General features: G+C 40.5%; 1 protein-coding gene across 1 annotated transcript in view; it reads left to right on the top strand.

The window, feature by feature from the left end:
• The first annotated feature begins 4,095 nt into the window (after positions 1 to 4,095).
• Positions 4,096 to 21,003, top strand: part of LOC136629178 (zinc finger protein 773-like) — a 101,815-nt gene continuing 84,907 nt past the window's right edge. The window contains exon 1 of the mRNA XM_066605342.1: positions 4,096 to 4,113. Within this exon, the coding sequence (XP_066461439.1) occupies positions 4,107 to 4,113 (7 nt within the window). The 5' untranslated portion in view covers positions 4,096 to 4,106. The remainder of the gene's footprint in view (positions 4,114 to 21,003) is intronic.

The following is a 21,003-nucleotide window of genomic DNA, read 5'->3' as shown; positions in this document are numbered from 1 at the left end:
CTTGGTAAACTAGTTTTTTCTGGTGTTCGCCTATACTCTTGGTACACCAATGTTTCAGGGGTTCGCCTATACTCTTGGTACACAAATTTTTTTAGGTATTCGCCTATACTCTTGGTACACCAATGTTTCAGGGGTTCACCTATACTCTTGGTACACAATTGTTTTCAGGTGTTCGCCTATACTCTTGGTACACCAATGTTTCAGGGGTTCGCCTATACTCTTGGTACACCAATGTTTCAGGGGTTCGCCTATACTCTTGGTACACCAATGTTTCAGGGGTTCGCCTATACTCTTGGTACACAATTTTTTTTCAGGTGTTCGCCTATACTCTTGGTACACCAATGTTTCAGGGGTTTGCCTATACTCTTGGTACACCAATGTTTCAGGGGTTCGCCTATACTATTGGTACACAAATGTTTCAGGGGTTCACCTATACGCTTGCTACATAAAGGTTTGAGGGGTTCGCCTAGTCTGTGGGTACAGAAATCTTTCAATGGTTCGCCGATACACTTGCTACAGAAATGTTTGAGGAGTTCGCCTATACTCTTGCTACATAAATGTTTCAGGGGTTCACCTTTACACTTGCTACAGCAAGGTTTCAGGGTTTTGCCTATACTCTTGCTACAGAAATGTTTCAGGGGTTCGCCTATACTATTACTAGAGAAAGGTTTCAGGGTTTCGCCTATACTCTTGCTACAGAAATGTTTGGGGGGGTTTGCCCATACGCTTGCTGCAGAAATGTTTCAGGTGTTCGCCTATACTCTTGGTACAGAAACGTTTCAGGGTTTCGCCTATACTCTTGCTACAGAAATGTTTCAGGGGTTCGCCTATACTCTTGGTACACCAATGTTTCAAGGGTTCGACTATACTCTTGGTACACCAATGTTTCAGGGGGTTCGCCTATATTCTTGGTACACCAATGTTTCAGGGGTTCACCTAAACTCTTGGTACACACATTTTTTAGGGGTTCGCCTATAATCCTGGTACACCAATGTTTTAGGGGTTCGCCTATACTCTTGGTACACAAATGTTTCAGGGTTTCGCCTATACTCTTGGTACACCAATGTTTCAGGGGCTCGCCCATACTCTTGGTGCACAAATGTTTCAGGGATTCGCCTGTACACTTGCTACATAAAGGTTTGAGAGGTTTGCCTATACTGTGGGTATAGAAATGTTTAAGGGGTTCGCCGATACACTTGCTACAGAAATGTTTGAGGAGTTCGCCTATACTCTTGCTACAGAAATGATTCAGGGGTTCGCCTCCACACTTGCTACAGCAAGGTTTCAGTGTTTCGCCTATACTCTTGCTACAGAAATGTTTCAGGGGTTCGCCTATACTATTGCTACAGAAAGGTTTTAGGGTTTCGCCTATACGCTTGCTACAGAAATGTTTGAGGGGTTCGCCTATACGCTTGCTATAGAAATGTTTCAGGTGTTCGCCTATACTCTTGGTACACCAATGTTTCAGGGGTTTGCCTATACCCTTACTACATAAAGGTTTGAGGGGTTCGCCTATACTGTAGGTACAGAAATTTTCAGGGGTTCGCGATACACTTACTACAGAAATGTTTGAGGAGTTCGCCTGTACTCTTGCTACATAAATGTTTCAGGGGTTCGGCTTTTCCATTGCGGTGTTCAGCTGTCTGGCACATAAACAGAATAAATTGGGCAGAAGTGTGGGCAGAGGCCGAGGTCCTGGGCGGGGTGAAGCTCTGCCATGTTTGGGCACTCTCATTTCTTCATGTTTAATACTGGCCTTGGGTTTCATGGGCTCGCCTATGCTGTGGGTGCACAAAAGTTTTCAATGGCGGTGTTCAGCTGTCTGGTACAAATACACTGAATGACTTGGGTAGGGTGCAGTCGGCTTTCCCATCGTGGTGTGCAGCTGGGTCATACAAGGTAGGGGCTGGGACCGAGCCTGACCCTGGGCCCGCTCATGTACTTCCCACACATAGGATGGTGGGTCCTGCCTCGGTCACGGTTTCTTGGGCTTATTATGCCACCTCCCTCTCCTGCTTGGGGTCTGGGGATCAGCGCTGGTTGACATGTATTTGCTGTTGTGTTACCACAGTTATCTGAGACACTGATTTGGACCAATCTGAAGAAGTGTAACTGAATGAATGAGACGTTCACAGCAGTACTAGCATCCAAGTCCACTTTATGCCCACGATTGTAGAGGGTGTGGGCAGAGGCCGAGGTCCTGGGGGGGGAAGGGAATGCAATTGTGCCAGGTTTGGCCTGTGGAACTTCTTCATGGTACATCCAGTCTTTGGAGCAATGAAAGCAACCGTAACTGATTTAATGAGACGTTCACAGGATCACTGTATACCTGTGGTAGCTACTTTTGCGACAACTCCTGCTTCAAACCAATCTTTGGTGTTAGTATGCGCTGCTGCATTGTGGAGATGTGTAGAAGTGCTGGCATCTGAGTCCCCTTTATGCCAATGTTTGTGGCTCCTGACAATTTTGTGACGGAGGTGGCACTGTATTGGAATGATGATCGTACGTCAATCTATCATCATTTCTCATTAGCATTGTGGGCTATCACCCACACTTTCGAAGAGGGTCGCTGCCAGGCCCTGCCAACCCTCTGCAGTGGGTGTCTCTGGTTCCTCCCCATCCAAGACGCACTTATAAATAGACATGAGGGTGGTGTGGCTATCAAGCCAGCGTGTGGTATGAGGGCAGCTGAACGCTGCGCAGGGAAAATTTTGTGTGCACTGTGGACGCAGGCTCGTGCGGAGACTTGGACAGCAATGCCAGTATGTAACCCAGGAGAAGAGGCAGCGGTGTCATCCGCAGGCGGTGATTGGCCTTCATTGCACCTAGTGTGGTGCTTAGCTAAGATGTGCCAGTGCGTGTGCCTTGCTGCTTATGGTCGGCCCCAAGTAAATTGTTAGGGGGGTGACGCCAGGCTCTTGCCCCCAATTTGGCTTATTAGTGCGACCTGGGAGCCTTAGATGCTGCCCCTGCCATCCCCTATCCGCTTCTGTGGTGTTTCCGTGACTTTTTGATGTTTTCAGGTGATTCTTTAAATCAGGTAAATGCTTTCGTCTCCCATTTACTTCAATGGGGTTCGTTACTCAAAATGAGCTCTCAAGCATTACGAAAAGCTCGACTTGAGTAACGAGCACCTTTGGTACTTGCTTATCTCTACTAATGAGGTTTTTTTAAAGTTGACAGAAAAATAAACTTAAAAAAAAACGTGAACAAGGTAGCAATCTTTTTTTACCCCGCATTCACACTGAACAATTATTGCTCAAATTCTCTGAATTCGCTAATTCGACTGAACTAATTTTGAGCGATAATTGTTATGTGTAAAGAGGCCTTATATGTCGGTCGGCACCAGATGGATCTTTGGCTTTTATCTAATCCTGAATTAAGGGGAGCATCAGTCTGGTTTGGGTAACACAGGCCCCCTCGGGGTTCTCTCCGTCTTCTGCTGGCAGCTCTATTTCTGCTCCGGTTAGTCTCATCTCTTCCAGGGTTATAAGAAGATCTCCAGAACCTCCAGGACGTCTTCTGGCACCGAGCCTTGGGGGCTCTGAGGTCTGCTGGGGATAGCTGTCCTGTTGGAGGGTCTGATGCCTCCCGAGCTTCAGCCTCCTCACAGCAGACATGACGGTCTCTCCTGTGGCTTATCTATCTGGTTTTGGCCATATTGGGGTGACTTGTCTTGTGCTTCGGGTGACATCTTGGGGTTCAGGGTAGAAGACCTTCAGTGTTCAATCTGCACCTAACAGAGCAGATGGGCCCCTCAGTGCTGCGGCCACCAGATCTTGCTGCAGGGGGTTTGCAGTCATTCAGGGATTTTTATCTTCTTCCTCAGGGATCTTGTGCACCCCGTGATAGCGCCCCCTTTCTGCCGTGTCCAAGTAATGCAGCTCTGCTGCATGTGCATCACATGAACACAGCTCTGCTATATCCATCCTGACCCCACACATCCCTTCAGCTCACCCAGCAGGGATCACAACCAGCACAGCAGAATACCCTCTGGTCATGTGACCCCTGACTCCTCCCACACAGGTGATCACATGACAGTGACATCATCACAGCTCCTGGAAGCTGCTCTCTGGCTCTACAGCTGGAGGTCTGTGTGTCCCCTCATGTCAGGTCAGTGGGGAAGAAGAGGATTAACCCCTTCAGGACCGCTGGGGGAGGATTAACCCCTTTTGACCATCTTCCTCCTCAGGGATCTTGTGCAGCCGGTGATAGCGCCCCCTTTCTGCCGTGTCCTTATAGTGTAGCTCTGCCCCATGTAGGTCTCATGCGCGGCTCTGCTCCCTGTGCTCCTTCAGTGACGCCTGCTTACTTGTCCAGCGTCTTCTATTCGGTTCTGCGGATGTGCCGGCCGGCGCTCATGCACAGTATAGAATACGCCACGCCGTTGCTAGGTGATGGCGCTGATCTCACAACCATTGCTGCAATGATGATTGCAGGATTGATGGCTTTCATTGTCTTCAAGGAAGCCGTCCGTGGGGAGACCGCACAAAATCGATTTCCGCTTGTGGACATGAAATTGTGTATTGCCGTAGTGTGCTGCGGTTTTTGCAATGCAAATCCCCCCGTCTGCAGGCGGCCTTAATCAGTAGACTATTGAAGTATTGATTTATTTCTCTACCCATCCTGTTCTGGTATTGTTTGTGCAATTTAATCACACCATGTCTGTGCCTTGTTATATAGATATGTGTGTGTGCGTGTGTATATATATATATGTGTATATATGTGTGTGTGTGTATATATATATGCAGGCCTCTTCGGATCTATATTATCATGCCTGAGGAAGAATCCTGAGAGGCTTGAAAGTTTGCCATAATATGTATTCGGTTAGCCAATGTAAAGGTATCATATCTACAAGATTACTTGGTTTCACTTGCTGGGAACAATCACACTTTGGCCTGAAGATACTAACCGGCAAGTAATATGCACTTCAGTTTTCGGGGTCTTAGGGAGAGGGACAATCCTATTATACAGTGACGGACCCCACTGCAGGAGACACCAAACCCAGGGTCCGGGACCCGGTAGACAGGCTGGTGAGCATCTCATATGGCTCCATCTATAATCAGCCACCATCCTTCAATCATTATCTTTGCCATTTGTAAGTTCAGATTTCTCCCAGCACTGAAAGGCCAGGTGGCTCTGGGAGTGCAGAACTCACAGAGATAGGAATCTAGGACAGAGCCTATATTAGTGTAGTGTAGGTGTAGTGGGATCAGTATATTAGTGTAGTGTAGGTATAGTGTGATCAGTATATTAGTGTAGTGTAGGTATAGTGTGATCAGTATATTAGTGTAGTGTAGGTGTAGTGTGATCAGTATATTAGTGTAGTGTAGGTGTAGTGGGATCAGTATATTAGTGTAGTGTAGGTGTAGTGTGATCTGTATATTAGTGTAGTGTAGGTGTAGTGTGATCAGTATATTAGTGTAGTGTAGGTGTAGTGCGATCAGTATATTAGTGTACTGTAGGTGTAGTGGGATCAGTATATTAGTGTAGTGTAGGTGTAGTGGGATCAGTATATTAGTGTAGTGTAGGTGTAGTGGGATCAGTATATTAGTGTAGTGTAGGTGTAGTGTGATCAGTATATTAGTGTAGTATAGGTGTAGTGGGATCAGTATATTAGTGTAGTGTAGGTGTAGTGGGATCAGTATATTAGTGTAGGTGTAGTGGGATCAGTATATTAGTGTAGTGTAGTGGGATCAGTATATTAGTGTAGTGTAGGTGTAGTGGGATCAGTATATTAGTGTAGTGTAGGTATATTGTGATCAGTATATTAGTGTAGTGTAGGTGTAATGTGATCAGTATATTAGTGTATTGTAGCTGTAGTGGGATCAGCATATTAGTGTAGTGTAGGTGTAGTGGGATCAGTATATTAGTGGAGTGTAGGTGTAGTGGGATCAGTATATTAGTGTAGTGTAGGTGTAGTGGGATCAGTATATTAGTGTAGTGTAGGTGTAGTGTGATCAGTATATTAGTGTAGTGTAGGTGTAATGGGATCAGTATATTAGTGCAGTGTAGATGTAATGTGATCAGTATATTAGTATAGTGTAGGTTTAGTGGGATCAGTATATTAGTGTAGTGTAGGTGTAGTGGGATCAGTATATTAGTGTAGGTGTAGTGGGATCAGTATATTAGTGTAGGTGTAGTGGGATCAGTATATTAGTGTAGTGTAGGTGTAGTGGGATCAGTATATTAGTGTAGTGTAGTGGGATCAGTATATTAGTGTAGTGTAGGTGTAGTGGGATCAGTATATTAGTGTAGTGTAGGTATATTGTGATCAGTATATTAGTGTAGTGTAGGTGTAATGTGATCAGTATATTAGTGTATTGTAGCTGTAGTGGGATCAGCATATTAGTGGAGTGTAGGTGTAGTGGGATCAGTATATTAGTGGAGTGTAGGTGTAGTGGGATCAGTATATTAGTGGAGTGTAGGTGTAGTGTGATCAGTATATTAGTGTAGTGTAGGTGTAATGGGATCAGTATATTAGTGTAGTGTAGGTGTAATGGGATCAGTATATTAGTGCAGTGTAGATGTAATGTGATCAGTATATTAGTATAGTGTAGGTTTAGTGGGATCAGTATATTAGTGTAGTGTAGGTGTAGTGGGATCAGTATATTAGTGTAGGTGTTGTGGGATCAGTATATTAGTGTAGTGTAGGTGTACTGGGATCAGTATATTAGTGTAGTGTAGGTGTAGTGGGATCAGTATATTAGTGTAGTGTGGGTGTAGTGGGATCAGTATATTAGAGTAGTGTAGGTTTAGTGGGAAAAGTATATTAGTGTAGTGTAGGTGTAGTGTGATCAGTATATTAGAGTAGTGTAGGTTTAGTGGGATCAGTATATTAGTATAGTGTAGGTTTAGTGGGATCAGTATATTAGTGTAGTGTAGGTGTACTGGGATCAGTATCTTAGTGTAGTGTAGGTGTAGTGGGATCAGTATATTAGTGTAGTGTAGGTGTAGTGGGATCAGTATATTAGTGTAGTGTAGGTGTAGTGTGATCAGTATATTAGTGTAGTGTAGTGTAATGTGATCAGTATATTAGTGTAGTGTAGGTGTAGTGTGATCAGTATATTAGAGTAGTGTAGGTTTAGTGGGATCAGTATATTAGTGTAGTGTAGCTGTAGTGGGATCAGTATATTAGTGTAGTGTAGGTGTAGTGGGATCAGTATATTAGTGTAGTGTAGGTGTAGTGGGATCAGTATATTAGTGTAGTGTAGGTGTAGTGGGATCAGTATATTAGTGTAGTGTAGGTTTAGTGGGATCAGTATATTAGTGTAGTGTAGTTGTAGTGGGATCAGTATATTAGTGTAGTGTAGTTGTAGTGGGATCAGTATATTAGTGTAGTGTAGGTGTAGTGGGATCAGTATATTAGTGTAGTGTAGGTGTAGTGGGATCAGTATATTAGTGTAGTGTAGGTGTAGTGGGATCAGTACATTAGTGTAGTGTAGTTGTAGTGGGATCAGTACATTAGTGTAGTGTAGTTGTAGTGGGATCAGTACATTAGTGTAGTGTAGGTGTAGTGGGATCAGTACATTAGTGTAGTGTAGATGTAGTGTGATCAGTATATTAGTGTAGTGTAGATGTAGTGGGATCAGTACATTAGTGTAGTGTAGATGTAGTGTGATCAGTATATTAGTGTAGTGTAGGTGTAGTGGGATCAGTATATTAGTGTAGTGTAGGTGTAGTGGGATCAGTATATTAGTGTAGTGTAGGTGTAGTGGGATCAGTATATTAGAGTAGTGTAGGTTTAGTGGGATCAGTATATTAGAGTAGTGTAGGTGTAGTGTGATCAGTATATTAGAGTAGTGTAGGTGTAGTGTGATCAGTATATTAGAGTAGTGTAGGTTTAGTGGGATGAGTATATTAGTGTAGTGTAGCTGTAGTGGGATCAGTATATTAGTGTAGTGTAGGTGTAGTGGGATCAGTATATTAGTGTAGTGTAGGTCTAGTGGGATCAGTATATTAGTGTAGTGTAGGTGTAGTGGGATCAGTATATTAGTGTAGTGTAGGTGTAGTGGGATCAGTATATTAGAGTAGTGTAGGTTTAGTGGGATCAGTATATTAGTGTAGTGTAGTTGTAGTGGGATCAGTATATTAGTGTAGTGTAGGTGTAGTGGGATCAGTATATTAGTGTAGTGTAGGTGTAGTTGGATCAGTATATTAGTGTAGTGTAGTTGTAGTGGGATCAGTATATTAGTGTAGTGTAGTTGTAGTGGGATCAGTACATTAGTGTAGTGTAGGTGTAGTGGCATCAGTACATTAGTGTAGTGTAGGTGTAGTGGGATCAGTACATTAGTGTAGTGTAGGTGTAGTGGGAATAGTACATTAGTGTAGTGTAGGTGTAGTGGGATCAGTACATTAGTGTAGTGTGATCAGTATATTACTATAGTGTAGGTGTAGTGGGATCAGTATATTAGTGTAGTGTAGGTGTAGTGAGATCAGTATATTACTGTAGTGTAGGTGTAGTGGGATCAGTATATTAGTGTAGTGTAGGTGTAGTGGGATCAGTATATTAGTGTAGTGTGGGTGTAGTGGGATCAGTATATTAGAGTAGTGTAGGTTTAGTGGGAAAAGTATATTAGTGTAGTGTAGGTGTAGTGTGATCAGTATATTAGAGTAGTGTAGGTTTAGTGGGATCAGTATATTAGTATAGTGTAGGTTTAGTGGGATCAGTATATTAGTGTAGTGTAGGTGTACTGGGATCAGTATCTTAGTGTAGTGTAGGTGTAGTGGGATCAGTATATTAGTGTAGTGTAGGTGTAGTGGGATCAGTATATTAGTGTAGTGTAGGTGTAGTGTGATCAGTATATTAGTGTAGTGTAGTGTAGTGTAATGTGATCAGTATATTAGTGTAGTGTAGGTGTAGTGTGATCAGTATATTAGAGTAGTGTAGGTTTAGTGGGATCAGTATATTAGTGTAGTGTAGCTGTAGTGGGATCAGTATATTAGTGTAGTGTAGCTGTAGTGGGATCAGTATATTAGTGTAGTGTAGGTGTAGTGGGATCAGTATATTAGTGTAGTGTAGGTGTAGTGGGATCAGTATATTAGTGTAGTGTAGGTGTAGTGGGATCAGTATATTAGTGTAGTGTAGGTTTAGTGGGATCAGTATATTAGTGTAGTGTAGTTGTAGTGGGATCAGTATATTAGTGTAGTGTAGGTGTAGTGGGATCAGTATATTAGTGTAGTGTAGGTGTAGTGGGATCAGTATATTAGTGTAGTATAGGTGTAGTGGGATCAGTACATTAGTGTAGTGTAGTTGTAGTGGGATCAGTACATTAGTGTAGTGTAGTTGTAGTGGGATCAGTACATTAGTGTAGTGTAGGTGTAGTGGGATCAGTACATTAGTGTAGTGTAGATGTAGTGTGATCAGTATATTAGTGTAGTGTAGATGTAGTGGGATCAGTACATTAGTGTAGTGTAGATGTAGTGTGATCAGTATATTAGTGTAGTGTAGGTGTAGTGGGATCAGTATATTAGTGTAGTGTAGGTGTAGTGGGATCAGTATATTAGTGTAGTGTAGGTGTAGTGGGATCAGTATATTAGAGTAGTGTAGGTTTAGTGGGATCAGTATATTAGAGTAGTGTAGGTGTAGTGTGATCAGTATATTAGAGTAGTGTAGGTGTAGTGTGATCAGTATATTAGAGTAGTGTAGGTTTAGTGGGATGAGTATATTAGTGTAGTGTAGCTGTAGTGGGATCAGTATATTAGTGTAGTGTAGGTGTAGTGGGATCAGTATATTAGTGTAGTGTAGGTGTAGTGGGATCAGTATATTAGTGTAGTGTAGGTGTAGTGGGATCAGTATATTAGTGTAGTGTAGGTGTAGTGTGATCAGTATATTAGAGTAGTGTAGGTTTAGTGGGATCAGTATATTAGTGTAGTGTAGTTGTAGTGGGATCAGTATATTAGTGTAGTGTAGGTGTAGTGGGATCAGTATATTAGTGTAGTGTAGGTGTAGTTGGATCAGTATATTAGTGTAGTGTAGTTGTAGTGGGATCAGTATATTAGTGTAGTGTAGTTGTAGTGGGATCAGTACATTAGTGTAGTGTAGGTGTAGTGGCATCAGTACATTAGTGTAGTGTAGGTGTAGTGGGATCAGTACATTAGTGTAGTGTGATCAGTATATTACTATAGTGTAGGTGTAGTGGGATCAGTATATTAGTGTAGTGTAGGTGTAGTGAGATCAGTATATTACTGTAGTGTAGGTGTAGTGGGATCAGTATATTAGTGTAATGTAGGTGTAGTGGGATCAGTATATTACTGTAGTGTAGGTGTAGTGTGATCAGTATATTAGTGTAGTGTAGGTGTAGTGTGATCAGTATATTAGTGTAGTGTAGGTGTAGTGTGATCAGTATATTAGTGTAGTGTAGGTGTAGTGGGATCAGTATATTAGTGTAGTGTAGTTGTAGTGGGATCAGTACATTAGTGTAGTGTAGATGTAGTGTGATCAGTATATTAGTGTAGTGTAGGTGTAGTGTGATCAGTATATTAGTGTAGTGTAGTTGTAGTGGGATCAGTACATTAGTGTAGTGTAGTTGTAGTGGGATCAGTACATTAGTGTAGTGTAGGTGTAGTGGGATCAGTACATTAGTGTAGTGTAGATGTAGTGGGATCAGTATATTAGTGTAGTGTAGATGTAGTGTGATCAGTATATTAGTGTAGTGTAGGTGTAGTGTGATCAGTATATTAGTGTAGTGTAGGTGTAGTGGGATCAGTATATTAGTGTAGTGTAGTTGTAGTGGGATCAGTACATTAGTGTAGTGTAGGTGTAGTGGGATCAGTACATTAGTGTAGTGTAGATGTAGTGTGATCAGTATATTAGTGTAGTGTAGGTGTAGTGGGATCAGTATATTAGTGTAGTGTAGGTGTAGTGGGATCAGTATATTAGTGTAGTGTAGGTGTAGTGGAATCAGTATATTAGTGTTGTGTAGTTGTAGTGGGATCAGTACATTAGTGTAGTGTAGGTGTAGTGGGATCAGTATATTAGTGTAGTGTAGGTGTAGTGGAATCAGTACATTAGTGTAGTGTAGTTGTAGTGGGATCAGTACATTAGTGTAGTGTAGGTGTAGTGGGATCAGTATATTAGTGTAGTGTAGGTGTAGTGGGATCAGTACATTAGTGTAGTGTAGTTGTAGTGGGATCAGTACATTAGTGTAGTGTAGTTGTAGTGGGATCAGTACATTAGTGTAGTGTAGTTGTAGTGGGATCAGTACATTAGTGTAGTGTGGGTGTAGTGGGATCAGTATATTAGAGTAGTGTAGGTTTAGTGGGAAAAGTACATTAGTGTAGTGTAGGTGTAGTGGGATCAGTACATTAGTGTAGATGTAGTGTGATCAGTATATTAGTGTAGTGTAGGTGTAGTGGGATCAGTACATTAGTGTAGATGTAGTGTGATCAGTATATTAGTGTAGTGTAGGTGTAGTGTGATCAGTATATTAGTGTAGTGTAGGTGTAGTGGGATCAGTATATTAGTGTAGTGTAGTTGTAGTGGGATCAGTACATTAGTGTAGTGTAGATGTAGTGTGATCAGTATATTAGTGTAGTGTAGGTGTAGTGGGATCAGTACATTAGTGTAGTGTAGATGTAGTGTGATCAGTATATTAGTGTAGTGTAGGTGTAGTGGCATCAGTATATTAGTGTAGTGTGGGTGTAGTGGGATCAGTATATTAGAGTAGTGTAGGTTTAGTGGGAAAAGTATATTAGTGTAGTGTAGGTGTAGTGTGATCAGTATATTAGAGTAGTGTAGGTTTAGTGGGATCAGTATATTAGTATAGTGTAGGTTTAGTGGGATCAGTATATTAGTGTAGTGTAGGTGTACTGGGATCAGTATCCTAGTGTAGTGTACGTGTAGTGGGATCAGTATATTAGTGTAGTGTAGGTGTAGTGGGATCAGTATATTAGTGTAGTGTAGGTGTAGTGTGATCAGTATATTAGTGTAGTGTAGTGTAATGTGATCAGTATATTAGTGTAGTGTAGGTGTAGTGTGATCAGTATATTAGAGTAGTGTAGGTTTAGTGGGATCAGTATATTAGTGTAGTGTAGCTGTAGTGGGATCAGTATATTAGTGTAGTGTAGGTGTAGTGGGATCAGTATATTAGTGTAGTGTAGGTGTAGTGGGATCAGTATATTAGTGTAGTGTAGGTGTAGTGGGATCAGTATATTAGTGTAGTGTAGGTGTAGTGGGATCAGTATATTAGAGTAGTGTAGGTTTAGTGGGATCAGTATATTAGTGTAGTGTAGTTGTAGTGGGATCAGTATATTAGTGTAGTGTAGGTGTAGTGGGATCAGTATATTAGTGTAGTGTAGGTGTAGTGGGATCAGTATATTAGTGTAGTGTAGGTGTAGTGGGATCAGTACATTAGTGTAGTGTAGTTGTAGTGGGATCAGTACATTAGTGTAGTGTAGTTGTAGTGGGATCAGTACATTAGTGTAGTGTAGGTGTAGTGGGATCAGTACATTAGTGTAGTGTAGATGTAGTGTGATCAGTATATTAGTGTAGTGTAGATGTAGTGTGATCAGTATATTAGTGTAGTGTAGATGTAGTGTGATCAGTATATTAGTGTAGTGTAGGTGTAGTGTGATCAGTATATTAGTGTAGTGTAGGTGTAGTGGGATCAGTATATTAGTGTAGTGTAGTTGTAGTGGGATCAGTACATTAGTGTAGTGTAGGTGTAGTGGGATCAGTACATTAGTGTAGTGTAGATGTAGTGTGGTCAGTATATTAGTGTAGTGTAGGTGTAGTGGGATCAGTATATTAGTGTAGTGTAGGTGTAGTGGGATCAGTATATTAGTGTAGTGTAGGTGTAGTGGGATCAGTATATTAGAGTAGTGTAGGTTTAGTGGGATCAGTATATTAGTGTAGTGTAGGTGTAGTGTGATCAGTATATTAGAGTAGTGTAGGTGTAGTGTGATCAGTATATTAGAGTAGTGTAGGTTTAGTGGGATGAGTATATTAGTGTAGTGTAGCTGTAGTGGGATCAGTATATTAGTGTAGTGTAGGTGTAGTGGGATCAGTATATTAGTGTAGTGTAGGTGTAGTGGGATCAGTATATTAGTGTAGTGTAGGTGTAGTGGGATCAGTATATTAGTGTAGTGTAGGTGTAGTGTGATCAGTATATTAGAGTAGTGTAGGTTTAGTGGGATCAGTATATTAGTGTAGTGTAGTTGTAGTGGGATCAGTATATTAGTGTAGTGTAGGTGTAGTGGGATCAGTATATTAGTGTAGTGTAGGTGTAGTTGGATCAGTATATTAGTGTAGTGTAGTTGTAGTGGGATCAGTATATTAGTGTAGTGTAGTTGTAGTGGGATCAGTACATTAGTGTAGTGTAGGTGTAGTGGCATCAGTACATTAGTGTAGTGTAGGTGTAGTGGGATCAGTACATTAGTGTAGTGTAGGTGTAGTGGGAATAGTACATTAGTGTAGTGTAGGTGTAGCGGGATCAGTACATTAGTGTAGTGTGATCAGTACATTACTATAGTGTAGGTGTAGTGGGATCAGTATATTAGTGTAGTGTAGGTGTAGTGAGATCAGTATATTACTGTAGTGTAGGTGTAGTGGGATCAGTATATTAGTGTAATGTAGGTATAGTGGGATCAGTATATTACTGTAGTGTAGGTGTAGTGTGATCAGTATATTAGTGTAGTGTAGGTGTAGTGTGATCAGTATATTAGTGTAGTGTAGGTGTAGTGTGATCAGTATATTAGTGTAGTGTAGGTGTAGTGGGATCAGTATATTAGTGTAGTGTAGTTGTAGTGGGATCAGTACATTAGTGTAGTGTAGGTGTAGTGGGATCAGTACATTAGTGTAGTGTAGATGTAGTGTGATCAGTATATTAGTGTAGTGTAGGTGTAGTGTGATCAGTATATTAGTGTAGTGTAGTTGTAGTGGGATCAGTACATTAGTGTAGTGTAGTTGTAGTGGGATCAGTACATTAGTGTAGTGTAGGTGTAGTGGGATCAGTACATTAGTGTAGTGTAGATGTAGTGTGATCAGTATATTAGTGTAGTGTAGATGTAGTGTGATCAGTATATTAGTGTAGTGTAGATGTAGTGTGATCAGTATATTAGTGTAGTGTAGGTGTAGTGTGATCAGTATATTAGTGTAGTGTAGGTGTAGTGGGATCAGTATATTAGTGTAGTGTAGTTGTAGTGGGATCAGTACATTAGTGTAGTGTAGGTGTAGTGGGATCAGTACATTAGTGTAGTGTAGGTGTAGTGGGATCAGTATATTAGTGTAGTGTAGGTGTAGTGGGATCAGTATATTAGTGTAGTGTAGGTGTAGTGGAATCAGTATATTAGTGTTGTGTAGTTGTAGTGGGATCAGTACATTAGTGTAGTGTAGGTGTAGTGGGATCAGTATATTAGTGTAGTGTAGGTGTAGTGGAATCAGTACATTAGTGTAGTGTAGTAGTAGTGGGATCAGTACATTAGTGTAGTGTAGGTGTAGTGGGATCAGTATATTAGTGTAGTGTAGGTGTAGTGGGATCAGTACATTAGTGTAGTGTAGTTGTAGTGGGATCAGTACATTAGTGTAGTGTAGTTGTAGTGGGATCAGTACATTAGTGTAGTGTAGTTGTAGTGGGATCAGTACATTAGTGTAGTGTAGGTGTAGTGGGATCAGTACATTAGTGTAGTGTAGGTTTAGTGGGAAAAGTATATTAGTGTAGTGTAGGTGTAGTGTGATCAGTATATTAGAGTAGTGTAGGTGTAGTGTGATCAGTATATTAGAGTAGTGTAGGTTTAGTGGGATGAGTATATTAGTGTAGTGTAGCTGTAGTGGGATCAGTATATTAGTGTAGTGTAGGTGTAGTGGTATCAGTATATTAGTGTAGTGTAGGTGTAGTGTGATCAGTATATTAGAGTAGTGTAGGTTTAGTGGGATCAGTATATTAGTGTAGTGTAGGTGTAGTGGGATCAGTACATTAGTGTAGTGTGATCAGTATATTACTATAGTGTAGGTGTAGTGGGATCAGTATATTAGTGTAGTGTAGGTGTAGTGGGATCAGTATATTAGTGTAGTGTAGGTGTAGTGGGATCAGTATATTAGTGTAGTGTAGGTGTAGTGGGATCAGTACATTAGTGTAGTGTAGGTGTAGTGGGATCAGTACATTAGTGTAGTGTAGATGTAGTGTGATCAGTATATTAGTGTAGTGTAGGTGTAGTGGGATCAGTATATTAGTGTAGTGTAGTTGTAGTGGGATCAGTACATTAGTGTAGTGTAGATGTAGTGTGATCAGTATATTAGTGTAGTGTAGGTGTAGTGGGATCAGTACATTAGTGTAGTGTAGATGTAGTGTGATCAGTATATTAGTGTAGTGTAGATGTAGTGTGATCAGTATATTAGTGTAGTGTAGGTGTAGTGGGATCAGTATATTAGTGTAGTGTAGGTGTAGTGGGATCAGTATATTAGTGTAGTGTAGTTGTAGTGGGATCAGTACATTAGTGTAGTGTAGGTGTAGTGGGATCAGTACATTAGTGTAGTGTAGATGTAGTGGGATCAGTATATTAGTGTAGTGTAGATGTAGTGTGATCAGTATATTAGTGTAGTGTAGGTGTAGTGTGATCAGTATATTAGTGTAGTGTAGGTGTAGTGGGATCAGTATATTAGTGTAGTGTAGTTGTAGTGGGATCAGTACATTAGTGTAGTGTAGGTGTAGTGGGATCAGTACATTAGTGTAGTGTAGATGTAGTGTGATCAGTATATTAGTGTAGTGTAGGTGTAGTGGGATCAGTATATTAGTGTAGTGTAGGTGTAGTGGGATCAGTATATTAGTGTAGTGTAGGTGTAGTGGAATCAGTATATTAGTGTTGTGTAGTTGTAGTGGGATCAGTACATTAGTGTAGTGTAGGTGTAGTGGGATCAGTATATTAGTGTAGTGTAGGTGTAGTGGAATCAGTACATTAGTGTAGTGTAGTTGTAGTGGGATCAGTACATTAGTGTAGTGTAGGTGTAGTGGGATCAGTATATTAGTGTAGTGTAGGTGTAGTGGGATCAGTACATTAGTGTAGTGTAGTTGTAGTGGGATCAGTACATTAGTGTAGTGTAGTTGTAGTGGGATCAGTACATTAGTGTAGTGTAGTTGTAGTGGGATCAGTACATTAGTGTAGTGTAGGTGTAGTGGGATCAGTACATTAGTGTAGTGTAGGTTTAGTGGGAAAAGTATATTAGTGTAGTGTAGGTGTAGTGTGATCAGTATATTAGAGTAGTGTAGGTGTAGTGTGATCAGTATATTAGAGTAGTGTAGGTTTAGTGGGATGAGTATATTAGTGTAGTGTAGCTGTAGTGGGATCAGTATATTAGTGTAGTGTAGGTGTAGTGGTATCAGTATATTAGTGTAGTGTAGGTGTAGTGGGATCAGTATATTAGAGTAGTGTAGGTTTAGTGGGATCAGTATATTAGTGTAGTGTAGGTGTAGTGGGATCAGTACATTAGTGTAGTGTGATCAGTATATTACTATAGTGTAGGTGTAGTGGGATCAGTATATTAGTGTAGTGTAGTTGTAGTGGGATCAGTATATTAGTGTAGTGTAGGTGTAGTGGGATCAGTATATTAGTGTAGTGTAGGTGTAGTGGGATCAGTACATTAGTGTAGTGTAGGTGTAGTGGGATCAGTACATTAGTGTAGTGTAGATGTAGTGTGATCAGTATATTAGTGTAGTGTAGGTGTAGTGTGATCAGTATATTAGTGTAGTGTAGGTGTAGTGGGATCAGTATATTAGTGTAGTGTAGTTGTAGTGGGATCAGTACATTAGTGTAGTGTAGATGTAGTGTGATCAGTATATTAGTGTAGTGTAGGTGTAGTGGGATCAGTACATTAGTGTAGTGTAGATGTAGTGTGATCAGTATATTAGTGTAGTGTAGGTGTAGTGGCATCAGTATATTAGTGTAGTGTGGGTGTAGTGGGATCAGTATATTAGAGTAGTGTAGGTTTAGTGGGAAAAGTATATTAGTGTAGTGTAGGTGTAGTGTGATCAGTATATTAGAGTAGTGTAGGTTTAGTGGGATCAGTATATTAGTATAGTGTAGGTTTAGTGGGATCAGTATATTAGTGTAGTGTAGGTGTACTGGGATCAGTATCCTAGTGTAGTGTACGTGTAGTGGGATCAGTATATTAGTGTAGTGTAGGTGTAGTGGGATCAGTATATTAGTGTAGTGTAGGTGTAGTGTGATCAGTATATTAGTGTAGTGTAGTGTAATGTGATCAGTATATTAGTGTAGTGTAGGTGTAGTGTGATCAGTATATTAGAGTTTTGTAGGTTTAGTGGGATCAGTATATTAGTGTAGTGTAGCTGTAGTGGGATCAGTATATTAGTGTAGTGTAGGTGTAGTGGGATCAGTATATTAGTGTAGTGTAGGTGTAGTGGGATCAGTATATTAGTGTAGTGTAGGTGTAGTGGGATCAGTATATTAGTGTAGTGTAGGTGTAGTGGGATCAGTATATTAGAGTAGTGTAGGTTTAGTGGGATCAGTATATTAGTGTAGTGTAGTTGTAGTGGGATCAGTATATTAGTGTAGTGTAGGTGTAGTGGGATCAGTATATTAGTGTAGTGTAGGTGTAGTGGGATCAGTATATTAGTGTAGTGTAGGTGTAGTGGGATCAGTACATTAGTGTAGTGTAGTTGTAGTGGGATCAGTACATTAGTGTAGTGTAGTTGTAGTGGGATCAGTACATTAGTGTAGTGTAGGTGTAGTGGGATCAGTACATTAGTGTAGTGTAGATGTAGTGTGATCAGTATATTAGTGTAGTGTAGATGTAGTGTGATCAGTATATTAGTGTAGTGTAGATGTAGTGTGATCAGTATATTAGTGTAGTGTAGGTGTAGTGTGATCAGTATATTAGTGTAGTGTAGGTGTAGTGGGATCAGTATATTAGTGTAGTGTAGTTGTAGTGGGATCAGTACATTAGTGTAGTGTAGGTGTAGTGGGATCAGTACATTAGTGTAGTGTAGATGTAGTGTGGTCAGTATATTAGTGTAGTGTAGGTGTAGTGGGATCAGTATATTAGTGTAGTGTAGGTGTAGTGGGATCAGTATATTAGTGTAGTGTAGGTGTAGTGGGATCAGTATATTAGAGTAGTGTAGGTTTAGTGGGATCAGTATATTAGTGTAGTGTAGGTGTAGTGTGATCAGTATATTAGAGTAGTGTAGGTGTAGTGTGATCAGTATATTAGAGTAGTGTAGGTTTAGTGGGATGAGTATATTAGTGTAGTGTAGCTGTAGTGGGATCAGTATATTAGTGTAGTGTAGGTGTAGTGGGATCAGTATATTAGTGTAGTGTAGGTGTAGTGGGATCAGTATATTAGTGTAGTGTAGGTGTAGTGGGATCAGTATATTAGTGTAGTGTAGGTGTAGTGTGATCAGTATATTAGAGTAGTGTAGGTTTAGTGGGATCAGTATATTAGTGTAGTGTAGTTGTAGTGGGATCAGTATATTAGTGTAGTGTAGGTGTAGTGGGATCAGTATATTAGTGTAGTGTAGGTGTAGTTGGATCAGTATATTAGTGTAGTGTAGTTGTAGTGGGATCAGTATATTAGTGTAGTGTAGTTGTAGTGGGATCAGTACATTAGTGTAGTGTAGGTGTAGTGGCATCAGTACATTAGTGTAGTGTAGGTGTAGTGGGATCAGTACATTAGTGTAGTGTAGGTGTAGTGGGAATAGTACATTAGTGTAGTGTAGGTGTAGCGGGATCAGTACATTAGTGTAGTGTGATCAGTACATTACTATAGTGTAGGTGTAGTGGGATCAGTATATTAGTGTAGTGTAGGTGTAGTGAGATCAGTATATTACTGTAGTGTAGGTGTAGTGGGATCAGTATATTAGTGTAATGTAGGTATAGTGGGATCAGTATATTACTGTAGTGTAGGTGTAGTGTGATCAGTATATTAGTGTAGTGTAGATGTAGTGTGATCAGTATATTAGTGTAGTGTAGGTGTAGTGTGATCAGTATATTAGTGTAGTGTAGGTGTAGTGGGATCAGTATATTAGTGTAGTGTAGTTGTAGTGGGATCAGTACATTGGTGTAGTGTAGGTGTAGTGGGATCAGTACATTAGTGTAGTGTAGGTGTAGTGGGATCAGTATATTAGTGTAGTGTAGGTGTAGTGGGATCAGTATATTAGTGTAGTGTAGGTGTAGTGGAATCAGTATATTAGTGTTGTGTAGTTGTAGTGGGATCAGTACATTAGTGTAGTGTAGGTGTAGTGGGATCAGTATATTAGTGTAGTGTAGGTGTAGTGGAATCAGTACATTAGTGTAGTGTAGTAGTAGTGGGATCAGTACATTAGTGTAGTGTAGGTGTAGTGGGATCAGTATATTAGTGTAGTGTAGGTGTAGTGGGATCAGTACATTAGTGTAGTGTAGTTGTAGTGGGATCAGTACATTAGTGTAGTGTAGTTGTAGTGGGATCAGTACATTAGTGTAGTGTAGTTGTAGTGGGATCAGTACATTAGTGTAGTGTAGGTGTAGTGGGATCAGTACATTAGTGTAGTGTAGGTTTAGTGGGAAAAGTATATTAGTGTAGTGTAGGTGTAGTGTGATCAGTATATTAGAGTAGTGTAGGTGTAGTGTGATCAGTATATTAGAGTAGTGTAGGTTTAGTGGGATGAGTATATTAGTGTAGTGTAGCTGTAGTGGGATCAGTATATTAGTGTAGTGTAGGTGTAGTGGTATCAGTATATTAGTGTAGTGTAGGTGTAGTGTGATCAGTATATTAGAGTAGTGTAGGTTTAGTGGGATCAGTATATTAGTGTAGTGTAGGTGTAGTGGGATCAGTACATTAGTGTAGTGTGATCAGTATATTACTATAGTGTAGGTGTAGTGGGATCAGTATATTAGTGTAGTGTAGGTGTAGTGTGATCAGTATATTAGAGTAGTGTAGGTGTAGTGTGATCAGTATATTAGGGTAGTGTAGGTTTAGTGGGATGAGTATATTAGTGTAGTGTAGCTGTAGTGGGATCAGTATATTAGTGTAGTGTAGGTGTAGTGGGATCAGTATATTAGTGTAGTGTAGGTGTAGTGGGATCAGTATATTAGTGTAGTGTAGGTGTAGTGGGATCAGTATATTAGTGTAGTGTAGGTGTAGTGTGATCAGTATATTAGAGTAGTGTAGGTTTAGTGGGATCAGTATATTAGTGTAGTGTAGTTGTAGTGGGATCAGTATATTAGTGTAGTGTAGGTGTAGTGGGATCAGTATATTAGTGTAGTGTAGGTGTAGTTGGATCAGTATATTAGTGTAGTGTAGTTGTAGTGGGATCAGTATATTAGTGTAGTGTAGTTGTAGTGGGATCAGTACATTAGTGTAGTGTAGGTGTAGTGGCATCAGTACATTAGTGTAGTGTAGGTGTAGTGGGATCAGTACATTAGTGTAGTGTAGGTGTAGTGGGAATAGTACATTAGTGTAGTGTAGGTGTAGCGGGATCAGTACATTAGTGTAGTGTGATCAGTACATTACTATAGTGTAGGTGTAGTGGGATCAGTATATTAGTGTAGTGTAGGTGTAGTGAGATCAGTATATTACTGTAGTGTAGGTGTAGTGGGATCAGTATATTAGTGTAATGTAGGTATAGTGGGATCAGTATATTACTGTAGTGTAGGTGTAGTGTGATCAGTATATTAGTGTAGTGTAGGTGTAGTGTGATCAGTATATTAGTGTAGTGTAGGTGTAGTGTGATCAGTATATTAGTGTAGTGTAGGTGTAGTGGGATCAGTATATTAGTGTAGTGTAGTTGTAGTGGGATCAGTACATTAGTGTAGTGTAGGTGTAGTGGGATCAGTACATTAGTGTAGTGTAGATGTAGTGTGATCAGTATATTAGTGTAGTGTAGGTGTAGTGTGATCAGTATATTAGTGTAGTGTAGTTGTAGTGGGATCAGTACATTAGTGTAGTGTAGTTGTAGTGGGATCAGTACATTAGTGTAGTGTAGGTGTAGTGGGATCAGTACATTAGTGTAGTGTAGATGTAGTGTGATCAGTATATTAGTGTAGTGTAGATGTAGTGTGATCAGTATATTAGTG

This window comes from Eleutherodactylus coqui, chromosome 5, assembly GCF_035609145.1.
Source record: "Eleutherodactylus coqui strain aEleCoq1 chromosome 5, aEleCoq1.hap1, whole genome shotgun sequence".
NCBI classification, from domain to species: domain Eukaryota; kingdom Metazoa; phylum Chordata; class Amphibia; order Anura; family Eleutherodactylidae; genus Eleutherodactylus; species Eleutherodactylus coqui.
Note: the sequence above shows the minus strand (reverse complement) of the source record. Positions and strands in the feature narration are given on the sequence as shown.